Below are 11,824 nucleotides of genomic sequence, written 5' to 3' on the forward strand. Positions count from 1 at the left end.
AGAATCGTCTTCTCCTATATTTTGTATCTTAATTATTAGCAGCACTGTTAGTAATGTAATTGTTTGTTTATTTGTTTGGCTTCCCCCCATTTGAGGCAAAGGTTTTAGCTTATTCATTATTGTACCCTAACTGCCTCTTTCTGACATGTAATAAAGCATTCAGTATTGCTAAATGAATGACAAAAGGTGTAGTTTAGAATATCACCTATTAATTCTATATTTATTGTTTAATATGCACGACAGTATGACAGGGAGACCAACCATCCTGGTTTATCTGGGAATGTCCTGACTTTAGCACTACAAGTCCTGTGTCCTGGGCAAACTAAGACAGTTTGTCACCCTAACTGTACACAGTAGGCATACAGTTATGAATAAAACAGAAAAGTCCCTTCTCTTCTGGAGCTTATTAGTATAAACATTTAAATTTTCTTGTGGTTTTACTTGAGCTCAATATTTCGTACAAACTTTTAACCTATTGATGAAAGATTCTTTTGTGATTAATATTGGGAAACTTTGAGTACTGGCTTTCTTGAACACATGGGGCTATTGTGTAGGGGTTTTTTTCCCCATTTTTATATGAATTTCAGTATTTTGCAATTCATTTTATGTTTCTTTAAATAGATTCAGTTAGAATCTCCGCCATGTTCTGATGACAGCTGCCTCAGAACTAGCCTGAGCTTAGCTTTCTTAGTTTTCATATCTATCTCACATTACCTAAATGAACATAAATTTAAAAAAATATACCTTTAATTGTGAGATGAAATACTGATGCAGAAAATTGCATAAAATTTAAATAACTTAAAAAGTGAATACTCAAGAAATACAACATTGCAAAATTGTCTTTTCCAACCGTAACCCTTTCCCTCTCCCCTACAGGTAAGGACTATTCTAATTTTTATGGCAATTAATTCCTTGCTTTTCTTTATGGATTATTAAACCATATTGATGAAATGACCCCTTTAACATAATGAAATGTCTCTCTTATTCCTGGTATTCTTTGTTCTAAAATCTGCTTCATCTGATTTTAATTTAGTCACTCCGGCTTTCTTTGATACATGGATGCGTGGTATATCTTCTTTCATCCTTTTATTTTTAACCTCTGTGTCTTTATGTTTTAAGAGTGTTTCCTATAGACACCATAAAGTTGGGTCTTGCTTTTTTATCTAATCTGACAATCTCTTTTAGTTGGGGCATTTAGAACTTTTCCATTTAATTTCACTATCAATATTGTTGTGTTTAAATTTAATCTCTTGCTATTTGTTATGTATTTATCTTATCTGTTCTTTGTTTCTCTTCTTCTTTCGCTAACATAGTTGAATGATTTGAGTTTTTACAAAAATGGTTCTGTTTTTATCTCCACTATTGGTTTACTAGCTGTACCTCTTTCTTTTATTACTTAGTGGTTGCTCTAGGGTTCACAATATACATCTCTAACTTATCACAATCTACCTTCAAATAATATTGTACCACTTCATGTGTAGTATATGAGCCATACAACAGTGTGCTTCTGTTTTCCCCATCTCATTCTTTGTGCTCTTGTGGCCATATATTTTATTTCTACATATGCTGTAATGCCACAATGAATTGAAATTATTTTTGATTAAAACAGTCAATTTTTTTTAAAGTGATTAAGAATTGAGAAAAAAATGTCTTTTATTAACCCATATAAAATTAGTTGTTAATCCCATTCAGTATACTTTTCATTTCAGAAGTTTGATTTGGGTCTTTTTTATATCTTTATCCTACCTTATTGAACATATGAAGAATGTTTATAATAGATATTTAATGTTTCTTGTGCTAATTCCATCTTCTCATTCCTAAATGTGTTTGTTTTCATTGACTTTTCTCCAGTTTATAGGACATATTTTCCTGCTGCTTGGTAGAACACTCTCTGGTTGTTTTCACTATTCACTGTATATAATCTGTAGCTTGGTTTCTGTGTGCTTATATGTGTGTTTTGATTGAAATCTGTATCTTGTTCTTTGGTTGCTTACCCTGATTTGGAACATTTCAACTGCTGTCCTGGGTTTCTCAGAACTTGGCTTCCTTTTAAGGATTTCTGTTATGGTCCTTGTGTTGTTTTGTTTGTTTGTTTGTTTTTGCTTTGGGGTAGCAAATTCAAACCATCAGTCACTAAATTAACACCCAGAGTTTTAACATCATTCATGAAGCTTTTTCTAATCACCTCAGTGTGGTTGAGAACTTCTCTTTTTGACCCTCTGGGCATTTTTTAGCACTTCAGATATTTTTCCATGTTTAAAATTATTTTAGTACTTTTCTTAATGCTTCAGTAGGTTGTTGCTTTTTAAGGGTAAGGTCTGCATTTGACTCACCTCTTTTGTGCTTTAATACCCAACACAAATTTTGATTTCAGTTGCATTTTAATACATGAAGGCCTCAAAAGAAACATTATTTCTGGTTTTAAAAATATATTATTAGTCCAGATTAGCAAGCTTTTAAACTGTACTAATTATCACCATAAATCTGCATAGTGTACATTGTCCTTAGTTGTACAAGATTCTCACAAGTTTTGAGTCCTCACTTTCATTCTTTTATTACCTGTTGAATATAGCTGCTCTATTTTCTGTCATTTTTTCTTTAGTATCTATGTTGATTAAACTATGCTCATTTTCTTGCTATATTTCTTGAAAATTTTTATCAGTCTTTCAGCAGACTAAATCTGTCTACTAAGTTTTCTTACTGAGTATGTCTCTGCTTGTATCTTGGATTTATAAAGCTTTGTTTGGGGTCAGGCAATGAAGAAAATATTTACCGAGTGCCAACTATGTACCAAAGCGAGGAAACATATTAATTACTTGCCGTAAGCTCACTCTAAATTATTTCTATCTAGGCTCTGCCTATAAATTCATATATGCTATTCTCTATAATTAATATGTTTTTCCAATATATAAAACTATGATCTTCTGAGGATGAATATATTTTATCAGTTAAATAGAACTTCAATTTTCATCTCAACCAAATATGCTTAGAAGAAAAAAGACTTGTTTTGTTTTCTTTAGATATTTTTTCTGGTGTTTAGTAAGTCCAGTTCTGTAGGTTCTTATATTTAATGTATATTAATACAAATTATGCTCTTACATAAAATTTTTGAAATGCAAAAACTTCTGTGGCTAGACATTAGTTCTAATAATACAGTCTCAGCAGTTGAGGTTACCAAATGATTTTATACATTTTGAGTGCTTTTTCTCTGAAATTATCAGAATCCTATCTTATCTGCCGGTGATATGATTTTACTTTCATAAGTGGCTATGCACCATTCCTTTCTTTGGCTGCCAGAGAAAGTACTTTTACTGTTGCCTCTAACACTGAGAAAGCTGTTCCAGGTCCAGGACACTATAATGTTTCAGAGGTGCAGGTAAATTTATAATAGTTATTATAATTGTCTGAGCTAATAAAAATCATGCTTTCTTCCTCTAATAGACTAACATGTCATTTGTCATATTTTATTTTCCCTTCATATGATCTTCTTTTACCTTTCAATCTATATTTTGCAATTAGAATAAGAGAAAAACAAATGTGTTCACTGTCGGTTGTCTGGTTGGGTGTTTGTCATTAATCCACGTATTCTATAAGACATAAAACATTGTTACATGCCTCATAGACCTTGAGATTCCTGAATGGGAGAATAGGACTACTGAATTGATTAAGGCCCATGAAAGTTGTGCAGATGGTCAAAATATGTAGAATAAGGATGGCAACAGAGTGAAGGAATTGGTTTGTGTGCCATATTCTAAAGCTATAGCTATTGCCATTGTCTTCTATTTCTCAAGAGTCTGTGACCAGAATATCTTCACTGGTCCATTTATGTTCAGAAACAGTGGTTCTAACTCCAGTCTTTATAATCGTTAATATCAGGTTTTCCCTTTTCATGTAAATTTTGTACTCATTCATAATGACTCCTACTTGACCCTAGCAGACCTTTATCTCCCCTGTTGGAGGCCCAGATCAAGTCATTGATGCCTTAATTTTTACATCAGATTTTCTCAATTATTAATGGCAATGATTCTACCAGTTAGGGGTTTTTGGTTGCAAGCAATAAAATGGATTTTTAAAACAGATCCTAGGTTTATCATAGATTTATAGGTAAGGTACTTGGGTGGCTCATAGACTTGAAGGAAGAATTGAGCAGTCAGGACTTAAAGAAGGATAGGACTAAGATAATCCCAGGTATTTCGGTAGTAAGAACTTCTGCATCATTCAATGGGAAACTGCCATTAGATAACTTAATTCTATAACTTCTTCCACTTTTTATGTGTGACAACACTCACGATTAAAATCCCCAGTAGGGAAAATCTGATTGGTCCAGTTTTATTATGGACCCACACCTATGATTCCTGGGCCAGGGGTTCCTGTGTTTAGAAGCTCCTTTAAAATCACAAAATATAGGGGAGGTTTGATTGTCCCAAGGGTGGCAAATATGCTGTTACAAGCAGATAATAGAAGGGATGCTGGACAGATAAAAACAATAGATTTCCATTATTTTTCACCCCTTGACTGCCTAGTTCTCTCTCATGCACACAGCATACACACACTTCTTCCCATATATATAATTTTAAAAGTGCAATTATTTTATGTATAATTTTCCTTCCCAGAAGGAGCCAAATTAGTATCTAGCTACTGCATTCAAAGATGGTATTACAGTGTCACTGCTAAATGAATCCTGGATCTCTAGATTTAGGCTATTTCTTGTTCTTGAATATTCCTGTTTCATTATTCTGCAACTTATAGATTCGATGGTAAATATAACATGAGCTATTATAAAGAACTGGTTAGGATTGTGGAGGTAGACTGGAGCTAGCTCTAGACTACCTAGATTCAAAATCCATCTCTGCTGCTTACTAGCTTTGAGTTTTAATCTTAACCACTTAATCTCTTTGGGTCTTAGTTTCCTCATCTATTAAGTAGGGGTAATAACTTGGTAGGCTTTTTCTAAGGATTAAATATATTAATAAGCATTTAGAATAGTGCCTTATTATAGTTGGCACTCAATAAATTTTAACCATTATTAGTGTTGCCATTTTATAATAGAAAGGGGAAAAAATAGAGGAAAAATGAAAGGAAGTGTTGTATGAAGCAAGGAAATACAGGTGGGGACCTGTTCTGTTTCTGTAACTGGACACGAGGCTACGGGTAGCTTAAGATTTTTCCATTACTCGTTCCATGTTCCCCATGTCTTCAACAAGAACTTTATCCAGTAGAGTTCTAAGCTTAGTGGGATCACCAGACTCTTCAGATCTAAGGCGTCTCAGCTCTTGGTTCTTAGGCTTGCTTTTTAACCTTTAAATAAACTTGCTCTTAGCATTTTCACTGGCTTACTTAGTAGGCTCTGCAGGGTGTTCCCTGTGTTCCATCCCACCACACTCCTCTTGGCTCTCATTAGTCCTGTTTTTCTGTCCGGGTCAGGGTTAATCACCCCAGCCAGTACACAAACCTTATTTCGTTTTCTGCTTGGTAGCGTAAAGAACCTGGAATGGCCAGCTGGTGGTTCAACTTCCAATTCAGGGAAACATGTCTTGCTTCTCCCTGGCATCTTAAAACTTTCAGAAAACTAGAGCCTAAAGCACAAAAAGCAAAACAGTAAATAGTGGGACATTAGACTTAATCGTTAGAAGTGTCACTCCTGCCTACACTCCATGGCTCACAGACCAGACCAGCATATTATGGGTATATGGGCTCGCTAGTTCTACCAGTATTTCCCTCATTAAGCCTGATCTGTAACTCCGGTGTTCTAAGAGGGAAATGTAATAAAAAAACATAATAGGTAGATTTCAAACTTGTTAAATGTGACAGGTATCAAGATGTTGGAGTGTTATTTTATTTTATTTTAAAATTTATTTATTTATTTATTTTTGGCTGTGTTGCGTCTTTGTTTCTGTGTGAGGGCTTTCTCTAGCTGCGGAGAGCGGGGGCCACTCCTCATAGCGGTGTGCGGGCCTCTCGCTGTCGTGGCCTCTCTTGTTGCGGAGCACAGGCTCCAGACGTGCAGGCTCAGTAATTGTGGCTCATGGGCCTAGTTGCTCCGCGGCATGTGGGATCTTCCCAGACTGGGGCTCGAACCCGTGTCCCCTGCATTGGCAGGCAGATTCTCAACCACTGCACCACCAGGGAAGCCCTGGAGTGTTATTTTATATTAATACTGATTTTAGTCAGTTCCTGTAAAATAATATAAAGTGCAATTTAGATCAAATTTTATTCCAAATTGGGTACATTTCTTGGATTTCAAGAATAAGAAATTAGGAAGGGTGCTTTTTTGTATAATAGATGATCTAAGAAAAAGAGTTCTGGTATTCTCTACTTTTCTTCTTAAAATTATAAACAAGTGCCAAGAGATGATTGATTTCCTTTGTTTAAAAAAATGACTTATTACTTATTTACATAGTTGCTGTTGATTTTTTTGTAGTTTTAGGCTAAATTCTTGCAGAACTTTTAGAAGTTCAAGAAGTGTGAATTTATCATACTATTTGAAAAATAAAGGGCATTTCATTTTATTTTATTTTATTTATTTATTTATTTTTGCAGTACGCAGGCCTCTCACTGTTATGGCCTCTCCCGTCGCGGAGCACAGGCTCCGGACGCGCGGGCTCAGCGGCCACGGCTCACAGGCCCAGTCACTCTGCGGCATGTGGGATCTTCCCGGACCGGGGCACGAACCCATGTCCCCTGCATTGGCAGGTGGACTCTCAACCACTGCGCCACCAGGGAAGCCCAGGGCATTTCATTTTAAATAGCTGAGTTAGGAAACATATTTGTAATGTGACATAGGTTACATATTCTGTAAATAATTAATATATTAGATAATAATTAAAGGGATAATCTTACTGGAAATTAATGCATGTATTTAACAACTTATCTTTATACTTTTCTTTTGGAAGCATAGGTTGACATGTTGCTTTCTGTCAGAAGTTAGTAAATATTATTTGGAGACTTCACATGAAATTAAAAAAAAACAAAAATGTGGGTTGTATTTGTGAGGGCCCACCTCCACTGCTAAATACAGAATACTTGAAGCTTTTATAAAAGCAGAATATTTGGGAGTTGAAATTCTTTTCCCCTATTTGGTCTCCTCTATTTCTCTCTTCCTCTTATGGTTATTTCACTTTGGCTATGGTTGTGGCCATTATTCACAAGTTGGGGTTGGGGGTATAAGTTTTGCCTTTATAGCTCTTGCCCAGTTATAGGCAAAACAATTTCCTTTGTTTCCTTTAGCATATCTGAAGCATGTTACTTTTTTTCAAAAGGAAAAGAAAAATAGAAAGCATAAAGGAAATTTGCTTAGTGGAAAAGAACATAAAGGAAATTAAGAAAATAAAAGAAGCAGAAGAATCAAATTTACAAAGTACAAGCTTCTGATCCTTTGATAATTAACTTATTAAGTCATGTAATTTGTTTTGTTCATATCCTGTTTCCTAGGATGATTCCCACTCCAGAATTTCAGTATAAATGTCACTTATGTTTTCTGGTTGTCTTCTAGTTTCAGACCTGTTTCTGCATGGCAGATACCGTTTTGTTCCTTGTTACATGAGAATGGTTCTAGATGTGGGGATGTCTTCCCTGGGTCCAGATAAATAGTTTATTTCTTAATTCTCACTAGCTAGGCCTAGGAATAGATGTCCAGATTAGGTTTGATTTTTGATTGGAGAGATACACCTCATTAGAGCTGAATGATAGTCTATCATATGTGATACAGAGCATGACCTCACACTTCATATGAGACTCTGCTTCCTGTAGAGCTGAGAGATTGCTGACAATATAAAAATTCATCAAATAGCCTTTGCATATAGACAAAGCATAGTTCTCAAGAAGCACTAAGACCATTGTCTCACAGGTTTTTATATAAAATGTATACTTAGTAATATAATTTTGGGTCATTTATCTGACATATGCAAGTTCCTTTTGTAACCATTTGTAAAATAGAATTGGTAATTATGAATAATCTGAAAAAATCCTGGTTAATTTGTACACAGTTAAAAAAAATCAAATTGATTTTACTATCCTCTGTTGAAGTATTCAATATAAATTCAAATTGCAGTTTGAAATGTCAGATCGTAGAGACTATAGTAATGGCTTGCAAAGAATGAAAATTTGAGATCTTTTCTTTTCACATGATTTTATTATTTAATCTAACTTGTTAATTTTTTTACAAAATCATTAAAGTCTACTCTTATAGATCCAAACTCTTTAAACATAAGAATTGTGATCTTATTAAAACAGTAATCAAGTAGCTAATTGACTATCTAATTTGACTCATTTTTTTAAAAAGAAGACCTCTTTTGTGTATTTCTTAAAAGCTGAATAAAGCTGAATAAGATGCAAACTAAAGATAAGCTCAGTTAATAGTGAATGTGAACAACTGACATGTACACGTCATGTGAAAAGGCCTGTTGGTAAATCAATAACAAAAAAACCTTATCTGATCAATCAAATGCCAACAACTGTTGGGTTGGCCAAAAAGTTTGGGTCTTTCCATAACAGCGTACAAAATCCCGAATGAACTTTTTGGCCAACCCAATGTTAATATGAATCATCTTTGCAGTGATTGAACTGTGACTGTTTAGTGAAACTAGTATGATGGAATTTTATTTGAATTAACTGGCTATTAGCCAGTTGATAAATTTCAGATTCTAGAGGATCCAGATATGTGGCGTGGAGAGCCATGGACAATTCCTCCCAGGACTCTTCTCTGCAATAAACAATGTTTAAAGCTAATCTGAGCATAAAACCGAGCTGTTGCCAATAAAACTGTGTAAACATCTCTGGAAATGACCAAAATGTTATTCATGAAAATAATTAATCCTAAACAAGCTTGGAAGGTTTGCTTTTCCCCTCCAATACGAGCATTTTTAGCTCATTTCTGAGGTATAAGTTCTCCAGGGGCCTGTAAACATAAGCATACACTCTTTATTCTTGCTTCACAGCTTTGGAGATTCCTTTGTGTTTGATTCCTGTTTTAAAACTGAGTGTTGCATTCTCTTAGAGTGTTCAAAGTACAGTAAATTTTAGTTTGAGTTCAGCATTAAAACTGACAGCTCTAATTGTCATCCTTTCTTATTACCCTCTCTCATTAGACAGTTGTCTTCAGTCAAAAGCCTTAACTTTCTCAGGCTGAGTTTTAAAACTATTAATATTCATATTAATATGTAATATTTATCAAATAGGTATTAATTTTAAAGTGTTTCTTTTAATTATTTCATTTTTTCTCTACAATTTAGTATAATATAAAAGGAGGCCAAAGTCTACAAAACTGGGAGAAATGTTTTAAGAAGTTTATTTCAGATGGTCCAGGGCCAGCAAGCTATGATCAGTCTTATCCTGGAACGTTAGCTATGAACAGAAAAATACTAGAGGCTAAAGAGCATCTTCAGTCAGTACATGCTATTTTGAATTATGCTTCTAAGGCCTTTTTTTAAAATTAAAATAAAGTAGAAATGGTTTACTGTTTTATGTGATTAGTACATTTAAAAAACTTACCATAAAAATTAGTAGGTTTATTAGTATCCATATTGTAGTTTATAATTAAATGAATATTTGATGTTTATAAACTTTAGTTTTTAACCATGTTAATATTTGACTTCACTTCTGCTTTTGATAAATCTATAATATCTCTTCTAATGTCTGTGGTGAACAGAAAGTAAGGGAGATTTAAAAAACTGGCTGAGTGGTTTACCTCTCTATATAGAGGAAACTCCTGTGTAAGTACTGTTAATAACACCGTGAAATTTGAAACATGACTCCTGAAATAAATAAGCTCAAAATTTAGATGAGAGAGATAATATAGATCATTACTAATGTAAGATGAAATGTGACAGGTGCTAAGTGAATGATCATGTGATTAAATGCCATAGGAATTTAAAGGAAGAAGATGTATTTCATAACAGCTTATGGAAAAACCTGAACGAACTTTTCGGCCAACTCAATGTTATGAGAGAGTCTAATTTGTAGGGGATTTATAGAGGAGGTTGGCTTTGAAGAATAGGGTTGGAATATGCATTCTAGGCATGGAGGACTACATGAGTGCAGATAGAGAAGTGGGATCTTATGGAGGACAATGAGATTATTTTGACTGGAGTGAAGAATTTGTGTAGGAGATTAGCAGGTGATATGTTTGGAAAGGTACATTGGTGTTATATAAAGAATAATCTTTACACCAAAAGCCTACCCCTTTGAAATAATTAATAAAATCTAGCAGATTTTGGTCATAGTTTATTTAGCATAGTTCCCTCTCCTCTTTCCATAACAACTTCACATAGCTCATATTAATTAAATTTTAATCAGTTCTTTGTTTAGGAGGATATATTTTAGGGCTAAGTACTCAGTTGAATAATGTCAGTGTAATGACAATAAGGTTAAGGTTTATAAGTATACTTAAATATCAGCTCTTTCATGTGTGTGGACAAAGTAAATGTTCATTTACTCATGAAAGTGTTTATCAGACATTTTTTGAGTAACTATGTGAACCAGACATAATGCTAGGCACTGATAATACTTAGAAGATAAATCACTGCTCCCTGGGATCTATAACTTTAACAGGGAAGTAATGAATGGAATTCAGCACAAAACAGTTGATGAAATGCTATTTTAATAAACATTTAATAAAAATTTTTACTAGTAGCCCGAAGTAGATAGTTGTTGGAGGGAATTAGGGATATCACAAACTGGATGTTGAAGAAGCATTCACTAAGGTTGGGGCTACATTTTGGAAAGTCTTGACATCATGCAAATAATTTTTGAAAGTAGTGAATGGAGGGGAGGCCATTCAATACTTTCCTGTTTTAATTTGGTAACCAGTCTCATAAGCATCACTGAAACTACTTAATAGTTGTCTCTAATGATAAAAAAAAGTGAAATTCTGCCAGTGATAGTATGTTTATGACACAGTTGTATATTGGGCATGTGTGCAGTCAACTCTAGCATTTATTTATTTATTTAAAACCTACAGAGGATCAATATATTCTTTTTTTGATAGAAGTTGCAGACTCTATTTTTATTTTTTAATGAATATATGAGCTTCCCTTCATTTTTTCCTTGTTGGTTATCTATTTTAAATATATCTATTATAAATATATTCTTAATAAGTAATTTTTCATATTACTAAATTATTTAAATGCCAGTATTTTATTTGATGTATTCTATACTGGTATTTCTAATATATGTTACTCCTTTCTGTTTTTACTTAAATTATAAAATGTTTTCCATTAAAGGAAATTTTGAAAAAAGGATAAGCACCTTAAAACTTCTGACTCTAACATTGATAATTCTGTTAATTTTTGCAAAGTTCTTTTCAGTATCAAATCGTATATGTATATGATTTTATACATTTACATATAATTTTATATAACTTACATAGCTATAGTAATAAATTCAATTTTATATTTTAAATTTCCATTTAGCACCATATCAGACATTTTCCTTGCTACATGGTCTGTAAAATTAGGATATTTATATAGGGCACCGGTAAGATGAAGGTAAGTCAGGAGCTGGAAAGGAATGAAGCCAGAAAATGTTACAGAAAATATAAAGTTTGTTTTTACCTGGCAGATACTATGATAGCATAGCACAAGTAACCACTTTGAACTGCTGATTGCTGATGTGACTGTAGGAATGAATGTCTGTTTTTGGAATCACTTATGCTTGCTATACTAAGCAAGATAAATAACTGAGCCAGGTGAGAGATTCCATATCTCTAAAAGTGGCTTTAACAGTAGTTTAGTTTATATTATGGTTTATGTTACTATTTAATAGTAGTTTGGTTAAATCTTGGTTTATATTATGAGGTAAGACTTGAATTCACTCTTTTAAATTACTT

At 33.6% G+C, this 11,824-nt stretch overlaps 1 protein-coding gene across 1 annotated transcript in view; it reads left to right on the forward strand.

Annotated features, from left to right (window-relative positions):
- The window catches only part of STPG2 (sperm tail PG-rich repeat containing 2), a 529,587-nt gene that overhangs the window by 4,465 nt on the left and 513,298 nt on the right, over positions 1 to 11,824 (forward strand). Inside the window, 2 exon segments of the mRNA XM_089911325.1 lie at positions 3,265 to 3,376; positions 9,231 to 9,386. Coding sequence (XP_089767451.1) covers positions 3,265 to 3,376; positions 9,231 to 9,386 — 268 coding nt within the window.

Source organism: Delphinapterus leucas, chromosome 5 (genome assembly GCF_059928025.1).
Source record: "Delphinapterus leucas isolate spDelLeu-1000000601 "Yukka" chromosome 5, BTC_Dleu_Yukka2, whole genome shotgun sequence".
NCBI classification, from domain to species: domain Eukaryota; kingdom Metazoa; phylum Chordata; class Mammalia; order Artiodactyla; family Monodontidae; genus Delphinapterus; species Delphinapterus leucas.